This window comes from Passer domesticus, chromosome 6, assembly GCF_036417665.1.
Source record: "Passer domesticus isolate bPasDom1 chromosome 6, bPasDom1.hap1, whole genome shotgun sequence".
Classification (NCBI taxonomy): Eukaryota; Metazoa; Chordata; class Aves; order Passeriformes; family Passeridae; genus Passer; species Passer domesticus.
The window spans coordinates 1,174,019-1,196,546 of NC_087479.1; the positions used below are offsets into that span (position 1 = coordinate 1,174,019).

At 45.7% G+C, this 22,528-nt stretch overlaps 1 protein-coding gene across 2 annotated transcripts in view; it reads right to left on the reverse strand.

Moving 5' to 3' along the window:
• Positions 1-616: 616 nt before the first annotated feature.
• The window catches only part of MDGA2 (MAM domain containing glycosylphosphatidylinositol anchor 2), a 194,626-nt gene continuing 172,714 nt past the window's right edge, over positions 617-22,528 (reverse strand). For both annotated transcript variants that reach the window (XM_064422771.1, XM_064422772.1), the window contains 5 exons: positions 17,748-17,903; positions 15,776-15,934; positions 12,414-12,544; positions 8,328-8,433; positions 617-7,838 (listed from right to left, as the gene is read on the reverse strand). In XM_064422771.1, the coding sequence (XP_064278841.1) occupies positions 7,750-7,838; positions 8,328-8,433; positions 12,414-12,544; positions 15,776-15,934; positions 17,748-17,903 (641 nt within the window). In that variant the 3' untranslated portion in view covers positions 617-7,749. The remainder of the gene's footprint in view (positions 7,839-8,327; positions 8,434-12,413; positions 12,545-15,775; positions 15,935-17,747; positions 17,904-22,528) is intronic.

Here is a 22,528-nt window from a genome sequence, read left to right on the forward strand (position 1 = left end):
CTGGACAAGACCAGGAATACCAAGGCCACACCTGCAGCAGAGAATGGATGTCAACCCTAAAAGTCCTGATGGACACCCTCCACCCTGGGCCACGTATCCAACAACAAGGAGAAATTTGGGATCACCATGCAGTGATCCAGGCTGGATCTGGGGGTGTTGTGAGAGCTCCGTGTGCCCATCCCTCTATGCCCACATGGCACAGGAGGAGTTCTGGGAACATCCTGCTCTGCAGGGCACACACGTCTTCACTTTTGGTCACTTCCCAGGGATTAAATGGGAATTACAGAAAGCCGAAGAAAAGGATTTCAACCCTCAACTGTCAATGGAGCTGGAAAAACTCTGCTGGGACCAGTCAAGGGAAGGACTGGACCCATTAGGGAAGAGGGTGGCCCAGCCTCTTCCTGCTCTAATTAAGATCTTTCCATACTTAATAAGAAGTGGAGGGATAGGGAAACAGATTCCCACATTTTCACACCTCCCAGGAAGGCAGGGACACATGGAACAAGGGATATCCCCCGCCAAACCCCATCCCTCCCTTTCATCCCAGTGGATCAGGGAGCAGAAAACATTGGAAAAGACAGAAAATACTGCCAGCAATGGAAAAGGTACCCAAAAATCCAGAGTGGTTTCTTTTTTCTTTATAAAATGTACATAAAGAACATGAAACCCTTGAGGTAAAAGTGAGAGCAGTTTGGAACTCAACCAGATACAGACCCAACAATGACCCAAAATCAATCTACAGTGAGGGTGTAGGAAAATAAGAGAGCAAGTTTGGGTTCTGTACAACAGTGGAGATCATTAAAATGTCCTCATTGTCCTATTTACATTAAATACATCCAATTACAGGTATTTATAGGGTATTTACAGACACAAATACCACATTTGTCCCCTTTGCAGCTGGAGTATGCAGCAGGTCTGAGTGTTCCTGAGAAGGTGCTGAGGCTCTTCGTTCTTACTCTCAATTCTCCAATCCCTTTTGTGGCCGTATCCATCCAAAAATTCCTCAGGTGTGGTTGTTGCAGTGATCCTGTTTTTCCCTCCTGTCTGTGGAAGGTGAAAGTTGCCTGCACAAATCCTGGATCCCGAGGGATCGTCGGGAATGTTTATCCAGTTGTAGCCATGACCTTGGTGGTGAGCAAAGCTCAAGATTCACTTATCCAAGCACTCAACATTCCAGTCTCTTTCTCAATGGAGAAAAAAAATCTTACAGAGACTGGAAAAGGAAGGAAATTGGTTATAAATCACCTGTCATAAGTTCCATAGGTAAGGTGACATCCAACCTGAATGTGTCACAGAGGAACCAGGCAGGAGAGGCACAGATCCATCCATTCCATCCATCCAGACCCATCCAGAGGGAGCACAAATGGTCTATTTAGGTTTCAGTTTCTTATCAGGAATCAGAGATGGATTTTATCATTGCCAGGTGTTGCTCAGGGCAGCAGGGCATTCCTATTCCTGCAGGGATTTCAGAGCCCTGTGGATGTGGCACTTGGGGACATGGATCAGTGGTGGCCTTGGCTGCACTGGGGCATGGTTGGACTCAATGTTCTTGGAGCCAAAGCCCAAGCTAAATGATTCCATGATTCCACGATGGTTTTCCCAGTGGGAAATGACTGGTGGCTCATGGCTGAACTGGGATGTTTTAGAGAATCTGTAGAGGGGCACTCAGGGAAGAGGGAATTTCTCCTCACACCTACGGAGTCCATTCAGCTCTCTGGTGACTCCCTCAGTCTGTTCTCACTTGAGTTTTAATGTCACACAAGATATCCAAGGCCAGGCTGGATGGGCTTGGAGAAACTGGAATAATGGGGAAGGACTCTGCCCATGGAAGGGTGGGACTGAATGGGATTTAAGGTCCCTTCCAACCCAAACCATCCTGGGATTCTGGGATGTGTGGAATACAAGCTCCCCAGTCTGACAGATCCAAAAGAAAACAAAAGAATATTTTAACAGGGAAGACCAGGATGTACAATCCCAATTTTCCTGTGTTTGTGTTAATGATTACTCCTGTCTTTTATCATACAGAGCACAACTCCCTGCCTACACCAACATTCCCATGGGATCTGGGGCTGACACACTCAGGGGTTTAGGGACAGATGACAGAAAACTTCTGCACACTGTAAATCCCCAGAATGTGGGATCGCAGGAGCTTCAGGTCCCTAAATTCCTTTGCACAAGGGATAATCCAATGGTTTAATTCCTTCTGTGCTGACTAACACTGGAATTATGGTGGAGCAGGTAAAAAGGGGAGACCATTCCTGCAGTGCTGCTTATTTTCCATAAAAATGTAAAAAAGAATTGAAATGGAAAAATAAACTTTTTTATAGGTTTTGGTAGTCTTATAGGAAAATCCAAGAATTATTCCAGATGGCTCCCAATCCCTTTATTAGCATGGAGAGGCAGGGAGTACTAGTAACTCAAAACTGGATACTTTTTTTTATGAAAATGCTCCAAAAAGCCATTTTCCTGATGGATCACATACTTCTGGGGGAGAAAGAGAGTTTCAATTACCTTTCAATATATGAAAAAAAAACATTCCCAGCAGGTAAATTCTTCCAAAATAAAAGCAGGAAAACCTCTTCCACTCAGCATGGAAAAAAATCAGATCCTTCTGCCTGAACTGCTCCCTACACAGGGAATTCACTGCCCTGACTAGGCAGGAAAAGAGAAAATGAACAAGAAGCTGAAGATTGACTTTCTTTTAAAGTTTGAGGATCCCAATTGCCCCTAAACTGATTATTCCATCTCCATGGTGGGTGCAGCAGGAATTCCAGTGCTGGATGTCAAGGAAAGCTCTGGGGTCAGTGGAGGCCGGGGCTTGCAGAGGATGGAAGATGCAGCTCCATCACTTTAGGAGCAACCAGCAGTTCCTGTCCCAAATTAAAAAGAAATTTCACATTCCCAGGTATTTCTGGCCTTCAGAAATGTGCATCCATGGTGTCATTGGCATGGGTTTATTTCCTTCTAATCCATGTTTTTATCCTCCTTTGTGACCCATCCAAGATCCAGACCAGGCTGAAGAAGAGGTGTTTTGGAAGCACAGTGAGATCCGAGTGTTTAATGATTTTTTTGTGGGATTCAGGTTGTCCAGAGAAGCTGCCCCGGGATCCCTGGCAGTGCCCAAGGCCAGGATGGACACTGGGGCTTGGAGCAGCCTGGGACAGTGGGAGGTGTCCCTGCCATGGCAGGGGTGGCACTGGATGGGATTTAAGGTCCCTTTCATCCAAACTACTCCATAATTCTATGATTCCATGATTTCACATTCAATTTGTGAAAGAAAAATTGAAAGAAAAAGGGAAGTTCTCCACTTCCATCCTTATGTTCCCAGATCAGCCTGAGAAAGAACTGAGAAAACCTGGAAAACTTATCCTGTACTCCACCCTCCTCTGCTTTGGGAATAGCCAGATAATTCCTGCAGCCATCCCATCAAACCCAGCCACTTTTCCCAACATCCCAGGACTTCAGCTGCTGCAAAATTCAGTATTTGATGTCCAGTTTAAAAATCCATCAAGGACATTTCAAGGTTGGATACTCCAGAACTGAATCAGAGGGGTTTCATATTCCAGGGAACTGCCAGTTCCAACTGCCTTTGATGGCTGATCCATCATTTTCACATCCATTTTCACTCCAAAATGTAACATAAAATAAAAACCAAGAGTAGGAAATTTGTATCTCAATTTGTTCTTATTCATGGCCTGGAGTAAAATCCCATTTCCTTTTCAGTGCTTTATTTTGGGAATGTAAAAGAAGATAAAACTACTCCTACAATCAACATTTGGAAGAGAAATTCTGCTTTTCTTAGAACCTCCTGCAGCCCGGAGTAAAATAGGAACAGGCATAGGAATACATTTCCTTTCCTACAAAACCTGGGATTTTCAGGACACGCAGATTATTCCTCCCTGAAAAAAAGACATCTGTGGTCTTTGTCAATCAAAATTCCTTATCAAATATTCAAGGGGATTGAGGGAAAGGAGAATCCAACTGGAAAGGGGAAACATGGATTTCAGCCTGCAGTTTTAGCTTGGGATGTAAACAATGGAGCAGGATGTCCTGCTCCTTATCATGCAACTTCTTTATCAAAGGGGAATCACAGGGCACTTCCCAAATCCTAACTTCCCACAGAGTTCCCGTCATGCCACCACCACCAGCCCTGCAGCCAGAGATGTGCCTGGAAAATTCATCTCCAATGGGCATCTAAGGTTCAGTTTGGATTTTCAAGGGAAATTCAAAGGAAAAGCAGGGAAGTATTTTAAAGGCAATGGAATGCTTTCTGTTTTCCTTTCCTTCCTGGTCTGTGGAAGGTGTCCCTGCCTGTGGGGTTGGAATGGGATGAGATTTAAGGTCTCTTCTAACCAAAACCTTCTGGGATTCTGTAGAAATGACTGACAGACGGTCACTCTGGCTCCCAGCAGATCCAGCCCTTCCAAAGAGAGTCCTGCTAGAATCATCCATGGAGAAGCCTTTTGGATCACCCCTCAGTTCTGTGGTTCTCAGGAGACATCCATGGGAAGATGCACAGCAAGTTTTGGATCCAGAGTTCCAAGACACACCAACTTCCAAAAAAAATCTGCCTCAGGGTCTCACCATACCTGACCTGCTCATCCATCCATCCATCCATCCATCCATCCATCCATCCATCCATCCATCCATCCATCCACAGTTAAAATCCAGAGCTTCCAACAGGAATTTTGGTGGTTTTTGTTGAAGGGGGTCAAACACCTTAGTCCATCCAGACTCAAGAGTTCCAAATCCCCCAGGCCACCAGACTCAGAATTCCCACCATCTTCCAAACCCCACAGTCCACCCAGACACAGAGCTCCCACTTTCTTCCAAATCCCATGGTCCATCCAGATTTGGAGCTTCCACTTTCTTCCAAACTCTATGGTCCATCAAGACTCAGAGTTTCCACCACTTTCCAGACCCCACAGTTCATCAGACTCTGCGTCCCCATTGTCATCTAAACCCCACAGACTATCCAGACCTGGAGTTCCCACAGTCTTGCAAACACCACAGGCCATCCAGACTCAGAGTTCCCACTTTCTTCCAAATCCCCCAGTCCATCAGACTCAGAGTTGCCACTGACTTCCAATCCGCAGAGTCCATTCAAATTTGGAGCTTCCACCATCTTCCAAACCCAACAGGCCACCAGGCTCAGAGTTCCCACCATATTCCAAATCCCATGGTCCATCAGACTCAGAGCCACTGTTTTCCAAACCCTATAGTCCATCCGGATTTGGAGTTCCCACTTTCTTTCAAACCTCGTGATCCATCCACACTCAGAACTCCCATTGTTCTAGACTCCACAGTCCATGCAGATTTGGAGTTCCCACCATCTTCCAAACCCCACGGTCCATTCCAGATTTGGAGTTCCCACTTTCTTCCAAACAGATCAAGGTGCTGATAACTCCAAGGTTGCGGGTTCAATCCCCACAGGGACCATTCAGTTCAGATTTGGACTCAACGATCCTTGCAGGTCCCTTCCAGCCCAGAATATTCCATGATTCCAGGGATGAGCTTTAAGGGCCCTTCCAACCTAAACCATCCTGGGATTCTCTGAAAATGTCCTGACTTGGAGCTCCCACCATTTTCTGAGCACAGGAACTTAAAGACACCAAAAATGCCTAAAAAACAGGGAGCCAAGAGCATCTTGGGAATGCTCCGGCCCCTGAGTGCCACCAGTATGGACCAGTACAACTCCAGCTGACACCAGATGACCAAGGAAAGCCCTGCCAGCGTCTCAACAAACACACGCACCACGGGGCTGCCTTACCTGGAAAGAGGCTTTATTGAACAGAGCTGGAAAATTATCTCTTCAGTGGAATTACTGAATTTGCACAAACATTTCTCTACAGAATAAAAAAAATCAAGCCTTGTCATTGTTTTACTGCATCTCGTTGTGCTTTTTATACTCATATTTGCAATTATTATACTCATCTTTTGTTTGTTTTCATATTTGTACTCCAATTATTTGCATATCAGGTTTTGCTTTTAATCCTAGGGTGTCGAGAGAACACAGAATAATAATAATAATTATTATAATTATAATAATAATAATACTCTTCTTTAGACAAAAGTCTTTTTTTTTAAATGAAGTTAAAAGCTGAGCTAATTTAAGGAAAAAGGTCTTCAAATTTCATAACCAACTGGAAGGGAACTTTACAATGCAGTGGAAAACCGGCACGTGTTCGGGTAGCTCGAACCCATTTTGTACAGCTTTTATTTTTTTTTTCCTTGTAAAAGTGGATTATTTTTATTTTTTTTTAAACTTTTTGTTTGTTTGTTTTTTGAATTTCGCTACAATAACAAAATAATCTTTTGTCCTCTGCACCGAGTCTGGCTCCGGGGCAGAGGCAGAGCCCCCTCGGAGCGTCCGGAGCTCCAGATGTTGGGAGCCATCCCAACGGAGGGGGAGAGTAAGAAAATCATCCTGTGTTTCACCACCTTCTGCACCAAGTGTGTGTCTGAACCACCTTTGTTCCTCTGGTTGACCCACTGGAGAACCTGAAACGACGACGACAACGACAACAAAAAGTGCTGCTCCCATCGGCAGCACCACCGGGAGCTGTTTCGAATGGATAAGAAGCTGAAAGGCCATGGCTGTCTGGAAGGTCACACAGCACAGATCTCATCCCAAAGGCTTTCCACAGCAGCTTAGGTCCATCCATCCTTCTCCAGAAGCGGCTCCGTCTCCTTGCCTGCACACCCAGGCTCCAGAGTTTGTTTAGAAAAGACTTTGCACAACCCACATTTTCAGCAGTGCAAAGCTTCCGTGTTGAAATCATCGTTATTACATTTATTATAATTTTTTTATGTTTTATATATATATATTTATATATATATATATTTTGTTCGGTTTTTTTGTTTTTGTTTTTTTTTGAAATCAGGCTTGTTTCATTGAAGGCACTTGGTTTCCATGGCAATTTATAAAAGACGGTGGTTTGGTTTCTTCACTTCCGTAGAGCTGATGACTCCGGTGGGGAGGGGAGAGGGATCTTCCAGCGGCCGCGAGCAAACTCCCAGTGAAGCCTGTGACAAATGTAAGCCCAGGTGGCACATCCTGGGTGGGAATGCATGCAAAAGGAGACAGCACACAGTCACCAAGCAGAGCCGTGAGGAATGAAACGGGAATGTCTGCAAACAGCTCCGATTCCGGGTTATCCTCGAGGGGAGGTGACAGCCCGAGTTGAAAGGGCGGACATTTGTTTAACTCTACGCTAAAAACCTTCGGGAAGGGAAAATGAACGCCAGCTCTTCACGTACCCTGTTTACAGTGAGGTGTTTCTCTCTCTCTCTGTGTTTGTATTTCCTCTCTCTCTCGCCTTCCTCTATTTTTTGGCAGGCCATTCGGTTTCCATGGTAACAAGCAAACGATTCATTTGAAACAAAACCAGCCATGACTTTGTGCTTTGACAAGGGTTTCTAGAGCTCTTTGCCGAGAGTTCAACCAGATGATGCTGAATTCATCAGTGACCACAAAAGCACCTGAAGGTCTCTTCCTTGCTTAGGCCAGATCTCGGTCTCAAGCTTGGTTCTTAGTGAGTTCCACTCCCGTGATGCCTTTTCAAGTCCCCAGTGCTTTCTTAATCTGCTTTTTTAAAATTTTTAAATTATTTATTTACGTATTTATTTAACTTTCGAGTCAGTCAGTGGAGGAATCTTTGGTAGTTTGTTTGGAAATGTCCATTTTACAAAGACTCTTTCTTCATGCCAGTGCCTGGTGAATCTTTTGTAGCCTCTGCCAGGATAAGGTCACCTCTGATGACTTAAGACAGACATGAGGATGAGGAGTGGGAGAAGTCGTATATGTGCTAATGGCCCAACAGCATCTGATCGTAGATCTACAAAAAGGGGAGAAAAATAGAATTAAAGAGGTGCCCAGACCCCCTCACCTTTGCTACAGTGTTCCAAAGTCACCTCTCACCACGAGGGGCAGGGACAACCCTCACCAATTTGATAGGGCAGGAACTGGGATAAAAATCCACCTGGCTGTGGTTACCTCTGTTTTAATGCACACACAGGGTGGAGGGGTGAGACAGAGCCTCAGGGAATCACTGCAGTGATTTGCATGGATTCCACATGTTTTGGGCACCCTGGACATTTTTTTGATTGTTGTTTTATCTGCCTGAGTATCTCAAATCCAGCCCAACCTCATCCACCACTCTCACCTCTGCCTCGCACCCACCCAGCATCCTCCCACCTGAGCAAAGCTTTCCCAAGGACAACATTCCACTTTAAACCTTCCAACTGAACCAAAGCATGGATTGTTCTGCTGGAAAGGAAGGGGAAGGGGAAAGACAGGAAGGAACTTGTGAGGAAGAGCCACTTACTGTTGGCTGGTTGGTCTGATTTCATACACTCTCCTTCCACAATGGACACATCATCAATAGCAATGTCCCCTTCGATTCCAGGGCCACGGATCCCTTCAAAGATGAGCTGGGAAAAAAAAAATCAGAGGGTGGTAAACTAAAAACATCCAGCAGAGCAGAGGGGGATACATAAAAAATGTCAAGAAGATCAGGTCTTAAGATCAAAACCAGCACAAAAACAAAGGACTTTTCTTAAAATTAAGACGTGCAAATATCTAATTTCAGATTGCGGAAGTAAATTACATGCTAGGATCTATTTTGCCCAACATGTGGGTTCTCATCAGGTTTGGAAGCTTTGATTCCATCTAGGAATGGTTTTTCAGAGGAATTGGGATGAATTTTATCACAGCGAGGGAACAGTAGAGATTTTATTGCAATTTAAGATGAACTTCAACCTCTGCTTAGTGGATGACTGGGATTTTAAAGTCCTGTTGGTACTTTTCTCTCCACTATTCCTTGTCTGAAACCAATCTGCTGGAAGAGGAAATCGAGCCTGGATCTCGAGAGGAAAACGTCTCCTCCCCCAAAATCCAGCCACTGCTCCTTGGCAGCAGGAACAACACCAATCAGTGGAGTTGAAAGTCCAATTTTTCCTGACAATGGAAAACAATTTCCAGCCTAAAGGGCTCTGTCCAAACACAACAGGCAGCATTTAATTAAAAGCTGCATTTGGCAGTGATTTCGGTGGCCCTCGGAGAGGGGTTGCTCCACACTCAGAACAAATCACGGCACAGGAGTTGGCAGGGCACGGAGCAGAACCCAGCCTGCAGCTCCCAGGGATGGGCAGGAGGTGCCAGCTGAGCACAATTCCCTATCAGTATCCTGAAAAAAAACCCCATTATGCATTTGTTGTTGACAGCTGTTGTTAAAAATACTGCATCAAACTGGAGAATAGGGGGTACAGGAAAGGTCACTCTGCTCTTAACGGAATGGAATTATGATCCTAAAAAGACAATCCTGAGTGTTTTGGGGGGATTCAGCTTCTGCCTCATCCCTGGCAGTGTCCAAGGCCAGGTTGGACAGGACTGGGATATGCCTGGGATATGGAAGGTGTCCATGCCCATGGCAGGAGTGGAATGAGTTGATTTTTAATCCCTTCCATCCCAAACCAGTGTGGGACTCTCTGATTTTTCCACAGAATTTCAGGCAGATTTTCACCCCTGTGTACCCATCTCACCCTTCTCCCTTTCACTTCCAGGCACTTGGGGTGTCCCAGGACAATCCCACCAGGTGGGGGGTGCAGGAGGGGTTTCAGGGTGTCATTAACACCCCCAAAAGTGGGGAGCTGAGAGGCTCCAGTTTGGTGCACATGGACCTGAAAAAGGGGTTAAAATGCTGCTGGAGACTGGGAAAACTAGGACAAACTCGGGAAACCTGGTTTCCTGATGTCCCCCCGTAAGGGACACCTCCAGCTTGAAAATTTGGAGTATTCCCTTTTGGATGCAGGAATGAAAGCATTGAGATCATTTAATTATGGAGATAAATTCCAGAGCAGCTCCACAAGAGTTGTGATTTGGAATTGGGAATCCTGCAGGGCCAAGGGCTGCAAACCTGGATGTTCCCAGCCCATCCTGCTGATGCTGGAATTCTTTGGACACAAAGTGACCAAATCTGGATGGGCTGAGCCCCATCTGGAGCTCAGACAGTGACTGACCCAACAGGAGTAACCAGGACCTGCTGATCCAAATACTTTGTGATAAATCCTCGAATTTTTATTTGGATACTGCAATATTTAGATCCTAAATTAGCAATAAATCCAATCCCAATTATTCACACCATCATCATGTCCTGCTGCTCAAACCTGAACTAAAATTGACATTTTCTGGATGACAGAACCAACGTGTCCCTCTCTTTTTGGGGTTCTCTAATTCTGGGGTGTTCATTCTTTAAAAATATTGAATATCTGAATATCTGAGCTAGATTTATGCACTTTTTTGAAATTTAAAGCACTGCAGTCCTCCCAGATCCTCACGAAAAAAGCTTTGTTCTATATCACAGGGACTGACAAGGTATAAAATCTTTTACCCCTATAAATTACCCTATAAAAAGTTTTAATTTCCATGTCACTGCAGTGTTTTACTGCAAAGATTCACTTCAATTCCCTCTCCCTAAATTTAACTTGGAGCTTTATATTCCTTCCTACTTACACTCCTAAATGGAAAATAAAATTTTCTGTGATGTGAGCGATGCTAAAAAAAAGATAATTTAAGGCTCCAAGAGCTCTGACATTTATTTGTTAAATTTGGTCAGAGCTTTACATTTATTTTATGCTGAAACCTTTAAACACAACAATGTAAAAGGTGAAAAGCAGCCAAGGAGAGGAGCTTCTCTCTGGAACCTCCCTCCTCCACTCCTCTGGATTGCTGCTGCCAAATCCTCTGCATTTCCCTGCCCAAGAGTCTGATTCTTCCCTGATTTTCTAAAGCCCTTCCCAGGTCTCCAAAACCCCTTCAAATCCATCTCTTCCTTCCCTTTCCCAGGGCATTTATTTTGTTCAGATATTAAATCACTTCTCTCTCCTTCACTCTTCAGAATTCTTGGATTTATCCCGACCACCAATGAAAAACTCAGCCACTCTGATTTTCTGTGCCTGTCCCGGGCTCTGAGTGTTCCTGACCTGTGCAATTCCTCTTCTCTTCATTCCTGACACTGTTCCCACCAAACCTCCCAGACTCCCAGCCTGGAACACCTCCCACTGTCCCAGGCTGCTCCAGCCCCAGTGTCCAGCCTGGCCTTGGGCACTGCCAGGGATCCAGGGGCAGCCACAGCTGCTCTGGCAATTCCAGCCCAGCCAGCAATTCCCAGTTCCCAATCTCCCATCCATCCCTGCCCTCTGGCAGTGGGAGCCATTCCCTGGCTCCTGTCCCTCCATGCCTTGTCCCCAGTCCCTCTGCAGCTCTCCTGGAGCCCCTTCAGGCCCTGCCAGGGGCTCTGAGCTCTCCCTGGAGCCTTCTCCTCTCCAGGGAACATTCCCAGCTCTCTCATGTCCCACTGTACTTCCCATCTCCCTCTCCCTCAATTTTCCTCTAATTCCCATCCTTGGAATTGCTCTGCAATCCCACAGACTAAACCATTTCTCTTCTGCCAATGCTTCTCATGCATGGAAATAAAAACAAAGGGTCAGCATCAGGAATTCCCTGAAAATGAAGGAAGTGGAACCTAATGCAAACTTTTAGAAGAGCAGTTTGGATTTGCACTGAAGAATCTTCCAAGGCCAGGTTGGACACTGGGGCTTGGAGCACCCTGGGATAGGGGGAGGTGTGCAATGGGATGGGGTTGAATGGAGTGGGATTGAATGGAGTGGGATTTAATGGAACGGGATTTAATGGAGTGCGATTTAATGGGATGGGATGAGATTGAAGGGGATGGGATTGAATGAGATGGCATCTAATGGGATGGGATTCAAGGTCACTTCAAACCCAAACCAGCCTGTGGCTTTTTCCCAAAAATACATTTTCTCCCCTAGGAGAGCTGGAAGTGACAGAGAGGGCTCAGAGGGGAACCGTGCACTCAGGGCACAGCTCGTGACTCCCACATTCCCTGAGGACATTCCCAGCCTCACCCACAGCAGGACCTGCTGGCAGCAGCTGCTTTTTTGGGAGTGTTCCAGTTCCAAACAGCTCCCATTGTGCCTGGGAACTGCCCCTAAAGGTCCATCAGCACCTCCCTGTCAACCCCAGCAAGAAATGTGTGAAAAACCTGTCACAACCCCGTGTGTCTCATGCTCCCAGATCATTCATTTCCCGCAGAAAATCCACGTATTTCCAAAAGCCTCTAACACAGGGGCCCTAAGTAATTTCTCCTAGAGAATAATTTTATATTCAGTTTGCTAATCTGAAATCAAAACCTGCTGGAATCACTCCCAGCATCTTTGGGAAGCTGGAAAGTGTTTTGAGTTCAATCATGATTAAGCTCCGTGGTGCTCAAGGAAAGCAATTATCTGTCCATGAGCAGCCTCCAGAGCTGGGAAATCCCAAAGAAAAGGGTCAATATTCCCAGTCTCCCTCCCAGCCCCGAATTCTCGGTTCCTGGAGGTGCCAGCCTTACCTGGAATGAGGTGGGGGGGTTGATGTTCACCCGGGCTTGGTTCCAGTGCTGTCCCTTATTCCCACTCGAAGACCACAAGGGGTTTTCTATGGCAGTCTGGCCTTTGAGCCGCAGGTAAACGTTCAAACTTCCTGGAAAACAGCAGGACAACTGGAGTTAGGAAGGCTCTGCGTGGATGGTGCAGCACCCTCCTCGCCTGTTTTCTGTGGATTTGACGTGTGGAATTTTCCTGGCAGAAATTCAAAACTTTTTAAATTCAGGAATGCTGGGAAGTGGTGATGGGAACTCCCAGCAGAGGGGAACTGAGTGCTCATCCCGCAGCTCAGGCAAGGCATGAGAATTCCAGGGAAAACAGGCAAAAAGGAAATTTCTGTGGTTTAGAGCAAGAAATTGGCATTAGACCTCCTTATCCAGGGCAAAATCAGCAATTTTGTTGTTTTATGCTGAAGTCTTGCTTGTTAAAACTGCCCAGCTTCCCTTTGCCCATTGTTGAACTCCTGGAGTTCCCCAGAACCCAGCAGATCCATCTCAGGGAGAGACCTGATGCCCTTGGGAGGACAACAACATCTTCTGAGTTCAAAAAACCTCCAAATTCCCTCCCTGTGCAGGAAAAGCCCCCAGAGCTGCACCTTTGCCCACAGACATTTTTGACACCAGGGTCACCTTAAGGCATGAACAGAACCAGATTCTCTTGGTGCATCAAAAAATAACAAATTTCATTTCGCTGGGTTCATTAATTCACAGGATTTGGGGTTTTTTGGTCCTATTTGCCACCATGGTTGCCTGCGGGCAGTGGGCCCTCTTTGTGCTCTGTAAATTCAGTGTATTTCTCTTAATCTGAGACTTTCAGACAGCCAAATTCCCACAGGAGCAGCGTTTTTTGGGATGCCTGGCACAGCAGATCCCAAAAATTCCAAGGAAAGCTCCCAGATCTGAGGCAGCTGTGCCTGCTCTGGAACAGTTCTTATTTCCAGCAAAGGCCAAACTTGGAGCCTTGGAAAACATCAGGCTGGAGATTTAATAGAGGAAATATTCCCCTGTTGGCCTTTTCACCAGGGTGAGAGAATGGGACTGGAATGGGATTGGAATGGAACTGGAATTGGATCATCCATCCTCCCTGAATGAGCTAGGAAGGGAGAAGGAAGAGCAGCTCTGTGATCACCCCTGGAATGCAAGGAATGGGCACAAAGGAAATGGGATCTGTAGGGAAAAGTCAGGCTCTGCCTGCACAAAAGCAGGGAAAGACCTAAACCAGAAAGGGATTGCAAAGGGATTCCTTTAGCTCAGCCCAGGTGTTTGGAGTAGGGTTAGGAATGCTGCTCAGCCTCATCCCTCCTCCAAATATTTATATTTATTTATATTTATTTATATTTATTTATATTTATTCACAGTATTTCTATTTATTTTTAGTTTTTATTTATTTATATTCATTTCTATGTTTATATGTTCAGTGGTTTTGGTTGGTTAATTTGAGATTTTTTGGTTAACGTATTAATGAGTGTGGGGGGTTTAATGTTGGTTAATTACTAATTTACTTACTTTTGCTGTGAGGTAGGATTAGGAGAAAGGCAAAGTAGGTTTAAAATTTTAAAAGGGTATAAAGAAAATTTATTAATAGTAATTAAAAGGAAGAATAATAAGAAGTAGAATAAAACTTTTAGAATACTTTCTGACTTTCAGAATACAGAAACGCTCTTTGACCCTTGATGTTTGTAATTTGTTCTTCTTCACACACCATAAATAAACAACCAGAATATGACCAGATATTGCAATTTCTATATTTTTTCTCAGCATGGAGTGGCTGAATCCCTTCCTTCCAATATAAAACCCAGCACAGAGCCAGAAGAATTGCAACCTGAAGCTGCATCCACCTTCCTGCAGCACAGAGACAAAAAAAACCCAACCTGAGTGCTCTTGTCTGCTCTGCTTAAAATCTGAGCTCTGCCTGGGGGCACGGGGAGCTCGGACAAAGCAAGCACCAGAGCTCTCTGGGAGGATGAGTTTGCCCTTGAAATAGAGATAAAAATACATCAAACCAGGTCACTTTGACATTGGGAAAACTCTTGGCACACTGGGAACACCAAGAAACCCACAAAGGACTTCCAAAAATTGGATTTTTGTTGTTTGGGCTTTAATATTTTCCCACTTCTCTTTTTTTTTTTTTTTTTTCATACCACAAAAAGCAATTAAACGTGTGTGTTGAAAGAGGCAGGACTAAAAATAGGCTGGCAGGTACCCTTTGAAAATCCAAATTCCTGCAGTGTGTGAGCAAATTTTTCATGACTTTTCCACAGAAAACACATGAGGAATGCAGCTGCTCCCTGCCTGATCCCAAATCCATCAGGAATGCCTAAAACAGTCACAGATACTCCTTGAAAATCCAAATTCCTGTGGCTTTAAAGCAAATTTTCCATTAATTTTCCATAGGAAATGCATGAGGAATGCTGCTACTCCCTGCCGGATTCTGAATTTAGTCAGGAATGCTTAAAACACTCACAGATATCCTTTGAAAATCCACATTCCTGCAGTTTTTGAGCAAATTCTCCATGATTTTTCCACAGGAGACACCAAAAGAATGCAGCTGCTCCCTGCCTGATCCTGAATCCAGTCAGGAATGCCGAAACCACTCAAACTTACTCCTTGAAAATCTGTATTCCTGCAGTCTGTGAGCAAATTCTCCATGGCTTTTTCACAAGAAATACTTGAGGAGTGCTGCTGCTGCCGCCTGCCTGATCCTGAATCCATCAGGAATGCCTAAAACACTCACAGATACTCCTTGAAAATCCATATTCCTGCAGTGTTTGAGCAATTTTTCCATGACTTTTTCACAAGAAACACCTGAGGAATGCTGCTGCTCCCTGCCTGGTCCTGAAGCCAGTCAAGAATGTCTAAAACACTCAAAGCTACTCCTTGAAAATCCACATTCCTGCAGTGTTTGAGCAAATCTTCCATGACTTTTCCACAGGAAACACATGAGAAATACAGCTGCTCCTGTCCTCATCCTGAATTCAGTCAGGAATGCCTAAAACATCCCCTTAGAATCAGGAAAAATCCTTGTTAAAATCAACTTTTCCCTTGCCAAGCTCTAAAATTCCCCTTCAGATCAATGAGATTCCCATCCAGTTCCCTGCCCAAAACCTCACTCATGCAGGAAACATTTCCCATCTGTACGAAGGAAATTCTTCCTTCCTACAAATTCCTGATTAGTGGAAAACAGAATGTTGTCACGATTTTGATGCTCTCAAGCACCTCCCTGGGATACACCAGGCTCTCTGAGGCACTGGCACTCTTCCCATGCTTTTCCTTCAAACAAGAGGAATTTTTTCCAGCTATTTTTCCCAAAGGAATTGGCTTTCTCTCACCTATGTGCTGTCCATACATGTGATAGTAGAAGCTGAAGCAGTAGGCCGTGTTGGTGGCTCCGTAGGGATTTTTGGGAGCGACGCTGAAAACGGGACTGACGAGTCGGGCCTTCTCCCCCTCCAGCCTGGGCCGGGACGTCTCAATGTACATGTAAAAACCTGGGAAAATCCAAAGGGAAATCGTTGGGATGAGGCCCTCAACACCTGTGTACCTGTAAAAACCTGGGAAAATCCAAAGGGAAATCATTGGGATGAGGCCTTCAACACCTGTGTACATGTAAAAACCTGGGAAAATCCAAAGATAAATCATTGGGATGAGGCCCTCAACACCTGTGTACATGAGAAAACCTGGAAAAATCCAAAGATAAATCATTGGGATGAGGCCTTCAACACCCAAAACAGATGGAAATCATTAGCATGAGGCCCTTAACACCTGGAATGTCTTGATGTATATGGAAAACCCTGGAAAAATCCAAAAGAAAATGAATGGGATGAGGCCTTCAGCACCTGGGATGTCTCAATGTACACTGAAAGATCTGGAAAAATCCAAAAGGAAATTACTGGGAGGAGGTCTTCAACATCCAACACAGATGGAAATCCTTAGGATGAGGCCCTCAACACCTGGAACATCTCAATGTATGTGTAAAAACCAGGAAAAATCCAAAGGGAAATAACTGAGATGAGGCCTTCAACATCCAACACGGATAAATACAGGAACACCTTGGAATTATCAAGCATCCTGATAAAGTTCTCACTTCCGTCCCCCACCATGTCATTTTTGGGACTCATTTTTTTCCTACATGAAGCCCCTGTGTTTCCAAAAGCTGCTCCAAATCTGTGTTTTCAATGAAAACTAAAATCCAGGAAGCAGGCCAGTGCTGGGAAGCATCTCCAAACTGATGAACCTTGGCACAAAATCTGAGGAGGTTCAGCCTTCAGTCCTGAGGGGGGAATTTGTTCCTGGAAACATGACTTGTAAAATAAAGGGAAAATAACATGATGGAAACCTTTCAAGGAATATTTTCAACTTGCCATGTCAGTTCCAAGGAAGACAATATCCATTTATTCCATTCCTGGAAGTGCCAACCACAGAGATCTTATTGAATTAATCCAACCAAATGAATGTGGTGCAGGATGAATTTTTCCCCTTTGGAAGTGCACACAATAAAATAGCAGGAATTACAGCAGGTCTGGATAAATTCAGCTCGATGTGTTGGACTTTTCAAATGCAAATCACCACTGCAGTCAGGAGTACATGTTAACAGGGGCAGCAGATTGAAAATTGCACATTTCAACAATAGCTAGAGCGAAAATGGGGCAAAACCCACCTCGTTGTGACGGGCTGAGAGAGCCCAAGGGAGAATTTAAATGATGTAAAGCAGGAGAATATTTTAAGATGAGCTAGATTGCCCCACTAGAGTTTAATGTGAAGGGAATCACTTTGAAAACTGCTCAATAAAAATGAGGCAAGGTGGGAATGGCAACATCAGGGGTTGTGCTTTGGGACTTGTCACTCCTCAGTGCTGGTAATTCCTTCTGGAAGTCATTGAAGGAACTTGGTCTGAACTTAGAGAACTTTCCAGTGCCTAAAGGGGCTCCAGGAGAGCTGGAGAGGGATGTAGTACAAGGGATGGAGGGACAGGACACAGGGAGTGGTTTTAAGGTGAAGGAGGACAGATTTAGATGGGATATTGGGAAGGAATTCCTGGTTGGGAGTGTGGGAAGGGGCTGGAATTGCCAGAGCAGCTGTGGCTGCCCCTGGATCCCTGGCAGTGCCCAAGGCCAGGCTGGACACTGGGGCTTGGAGCAGCCTGGGATAATTGAAGGAGTCCCTGCCATGGCAGGGGTGGAATGTGATGAACTTTAAGGGTGTTCCAACCCAATCCAGTCTGGAATTCCATGAGCAGGAAATGGCTGAAGTGCCTGTGCTGGGCAGTTCCCTCATCCCAGATTCCTCACTGCTGGATCTTACCCTCCTTGGAGCCGGTGCGGTCGGCGTTGGGCCCCGTGTTGGGGGTGTACTTCGTGTCCCTCGTGGCAGTGCTTTGTTTTGTCCAGTCAAAGTTGTCGGTGTCGTCTTGAGTGAAAAGGCAAATGTTCCCATCCTCAAAGCCACAGTGGAACTCTCCTGCCAAAGCAAGTAACAGGAATTTACTGGCCAAGGTTTTCCATCCAATCCTTATTTTTCAAATTCCTTGTCAATTACACACAGTTTTCTTTAGCAGCAAGCTCAACAAAAAAATAAATCAGGGTCATCAATTTGTGCTGGTGAAATTGAAATTATATTTATATCTTTTCATAAAGTTCCTCCTCATATATTCAGATTTATATAGTGGTTTTTAGAGGTGTTGTCTCTTTTTACATTTCTAAAAAGCTGGGGAGAACAGAATCATTCCCATAAAACATTAAATATGGGGGGAGGGGGAAATGTGGGAAGTGGGTTAATGTGGTTTAGGAATAAGAGACAGCAGCTTTTCGAATTGTAAACATTATCTTTCAAGTAGCATTTCCTAAATTATCCTTCATTTCAATAGGGATGGAAAAGGAGGAAGTGGCTAAAATGGATTTTCACTGAGATTTCTGTGATGCATTTGAAGAAAGTGGTAAACATGTAGGTCTAAAGAATTGCCAAGAACCCCAAGGAGGATTCCTTGGATCCTCTTCTGCATGGAATTGTGAGAGCCCAGTGATCCCAGTGATCTGCCCTGCTGGGTGATGATGGGACGAGAAATTCCTCCTGTAATTTAAGAACCAAAACAAAGCCCAGCTTGGAGGTTCAGTTCCCACTCAGAGCATAACAAGGCCCCGTGGTGTAGAACGTGCAAAAGCTGAATTTCACTGCATGAACAATTCCTGCTGAGTTTACTCTTCCTGCAAAGTCCATTGATTTATCTGAGAAAAGAAGGAAATCTCCCTTCTCCAGGGAGAAGGCAGCTGCCTGCACATGGTGTCAGCTTGGAGGGGTGCAATTTATATTCATTGGTAGGAGAAACTCAAACCCCCAGCGTCGGGGGATTGTTCATCCCTGTTAAACTGAGAAGGTGGATAAATGTTTGCAGGTTTGGGCTTTTGGGGAGCTCTAAATCCACATAAGCCACTGGAGCTTCCCTGTTAATCAGTGAGGAGAGAGGGACCTGGAGCTTAGAGCTGCAACACTCAGGTGATGCTGTAGGCTCAGAAATAAGCTTGGACATTTCACTTCAAACCACAGGATGCACAGGAGTGATTTCCAAATATTCCTGGTTCTCCTCCCACCTTTTCAAAGAACAACACGAGGCCAAAGGGGTCCAGGGGGGATCAGGAAGGAGGTCAGGGAGGATCCTGCCTCTCTGTTCAGCCCTGGGCACATCTGGAGCGCTGTGTCCAGCTCTGGGATCAGCAGGACAGGAGGGACCTGGAGCTCCTGGATCTGGTCCAGAGCAGGGATGTGAGGATGAGGAGGGGCTGGAGCATCTCCGTGCCCAGGAAAGGCTGAGGGAGCTGGGGCTGCTCAGCCTGGAGAGGAGCCCCAGCTGAGAGGGGCCTCAGCCCTGGGTGTCCCAATCTGTCCCAGTCTGTCCCTGTCCATCCCTGTGTGCAGAGGTCAGAGCAGGCCCAGGCTCTGCTCCAGGCCCAGCAATGGCCCCAGAGCCACGGGCAGGGGCTGATCCCAGGAATTCCCGGGCACAGGAGGCAGAACTCCTGCCCTGGGCAGTGCCCAGCCCTGAGCAGAGCCCAGAGAGGGGCTGGAGTCTTCTCCCTGGGACATTCCAGAGCCACATGGACACAATCCTGTGCCCTGGGCAGGGACTGGCACCAGTGACCCTCTGTGGTCCATTCTGGGATTCTGTGCCCCTCCAGAACCACCAGTATAAAATACAATCCTATAAAACCAGGTTATCACTGGAATGCAGTTCCCAGAAACCTCCTTGGCTATCAGCACCTCGAGCAGACTGGTTTGGCCTCCCAGTAAATCCATCAACATCATCAGATCCTCCAGGAGAACTGATTGCCCAAAGCACAGCTCCTTCCCTGCTGACCTGAGCAGGATGTGGGGTTCTGGTTATCCCTGGTAACTCAGCATGGTGGGAGCTGCTCTGGGGAGCAGGGAGGGAATTCCTGCCTGGGAGGGGCTGGAATTGCCAGAGCAGCTGTGGCTGCCCCTGGATCCCTGGCAGTGCCCAAGGCCAGGTTGGACACTGGGGCTGGAGCAGCCTGGGACAGTGGGAGGTGTGGGATGGGATTCAGATCCCTTTCCAACCCAAACCAGTCCCTGATCCTTTGATGGTTCCATGATTGCACCCAAAGCCTTCAGGAGAGATGTCGACCGATGGACATCTCCTCTTTATTCCCAAGACTGGGAAGGGAATTCCAAGACCTCACCAAGGCTCTTGGCATGTTCCAGGACTCAAAGAAAGCTCCCTGAACAAAGTGCCAGCTGTGCCTCTCCAAGAATTCTTTTTACACCACCTGAGCTCCAAATTTTCTTGGTTTACCCCACGTTTTGTGGATTTTGCTTCCACCTCCACTTTTGCATCTTCCTGCAACAAAGAAGTTGCTGCTTCTACACAAAGGAATGAAATTAAAAGGCAAAATTTAGGTGAAGGAGAAAAGTTTTGATTCCCAGATCCAGTCCTGGAGCAAAGTGAACAAAAGAAAGAATTTTCAGCCATTCAGCACTTTCTGCACTGCCCCTCTAGTGCCTTAAAAGCTGCATAAATGTCTTCTGCCCTCAGAGCTTCATTAAGAAATTCCACATCAGCAGAACAAAAGATTTTTTCCTGACGTGAAGACAAAAAAATAAAATAAATATTCAGGCCAGGTGGGGAAAAAAAAAAAAGAAGAGTCAAAGTTTGCCATTTATTTAATAGTCAAACATTGATTTCATGTGGAATGCCTTGGAAAAGGTTAGTGCTAAATGTTCTTGGCACTGAACACTCCTTAAAAAATGACAGAAGAAGAAAAATGGGAAAAAGCTCCTCAGGCTTTACTCCCTACTTTTGTAGGAGCATTTAAATAGGTCTGGATGGTCTGGAGCTGTAAATTGCTGAGCAGGAGGGCAGGAGGAACAAGCAGCTCTTCCACAGGTGCTCTAGCCATGGCCCTAACGATGGTGCTAATTAACATTAATGAGAGTGGTGGCTTTTGTCAGTGCACATGGCAGCTCTGGAAGTGGATTCAGGTCATTAATAATTTCCTTGACAATTAGAGCAAAAGCTGAAGCTGTTCTGGAGGTGAAACCCTTCATTGTAGCACGGATTTGTGTCATCTATTCCCATAAAATCCAAGTTGGATGTGACTCCCGAACATCTCCTCTCTTCTATTATTCAGGGGTGACCTCTAATTGATCTAAAATCCATCTGGTTTACATTAAATGGTTTCTGTTAGGTGGTAAAAAATGGAATGGAGATGTGAGGCTCCACCTCAGAGTTGAATCTTTTGATGCTTTTTGCTTGGGCATTACAGAGATTGCATCAAAAGGCAGGATTTAGGGAATGGGATTATTCCAGAGGTGAAGCAGAAAGAGCATGACTTCAGTTTCCAGTCAGGAATCTTGTCCTGTTTGGATACAGCTGCTTCTCTTTGTTCACACAGCATAAATAAAACCAGAAATCAGCCCAACAAGTTTAGGAACAATGGGGATTTTGTAGGAAGAACAGACAAAGGAACTGGGGAAGGGGCTGGAGCCCCAGGAGAGGCTGAGGGAGCTGGGAAGGGGCTGAGCCTGGAGAAAAGAAGGTTCAGGGGGGCCCTTGTGGCTCTGCACAGCTCCTGCCAGGAGGGGACAGCCGGGGGGTCGGGCTGTGCTCCAGGGAACAGGGACAGGAGCAGAGGGAACGGCCTCAGGCTGGGTCAGAAGAGTCTTAAATTGGATATCAGGGAAATTTTTTTTTCTTCATGAAAAGACATTGGAACTGCCCAGGGAGGTTTGGAGTGCTCATCCCTGAGGGATTTCAAGCCGTGTGGAGGTGGTACTTGGGGCTGTGGGGCAGTGGTGGCCTTGAGGAGTGGAGATGGGATGCAGACGGGGATTTCTTTCCTACCAAGGGATTCCACTCAAAAAATCTTCAGGGAAAGCAAGCAAAGCAGAATTCTACCATGGCTTTGGCCACCTGAAAGAAGTGGCCCTGGGGACCCTGCAGCTTTGGTGGAAAAACTTTCCCATCCCTCCCTTGGGCCAACACATTCCTTTTCCCATTCGGATGCCACCCACATTCTATCATGATCCTACAAAAAATTGGAAAATTAGTTTGAGGTCTTAAAATCCTAGAGGAGCGTGAAGCACTTGGGATTGTATTTTTTCTTCCCATCAGAGCCTAGATTTAATATATTAATTAGCAAGAGTCTCATTCCCTGCTCATTAGACTCCATGGGAGAGGTTCCCACAGCTCCTGGCAGCTTTGAGCTAAGCCCTGCTTAATTATTAACATGTTGGACAAGATCTTCTGCAAATAAATTTAAAATTTACACAAAGGCTTAAAGTTGAGTCTGAGGGATGGAGCAGAGCCTGCTCCTGCCTGATGGCTCTGCGCTGGAGCAGGAAAAAAATGGGAGACTGGACCTCACTCCTTAGGCCAGAATAATTTTGGGACGTGCTATTAAAAACAATATGTTGTGACAGAAAAAATGGATTTGTTGGGGTTAGGGAGAACATGATGGAGTAGGGAGCTGTGGGACTGTGGGAACAGGGTGGTTTTACTGGGATGTGCCAAAGCTCCATCCCAGTCTCCTGCCTGGATATTTGCAGGGATTTGGTGCCTATGGAAAAGTGGA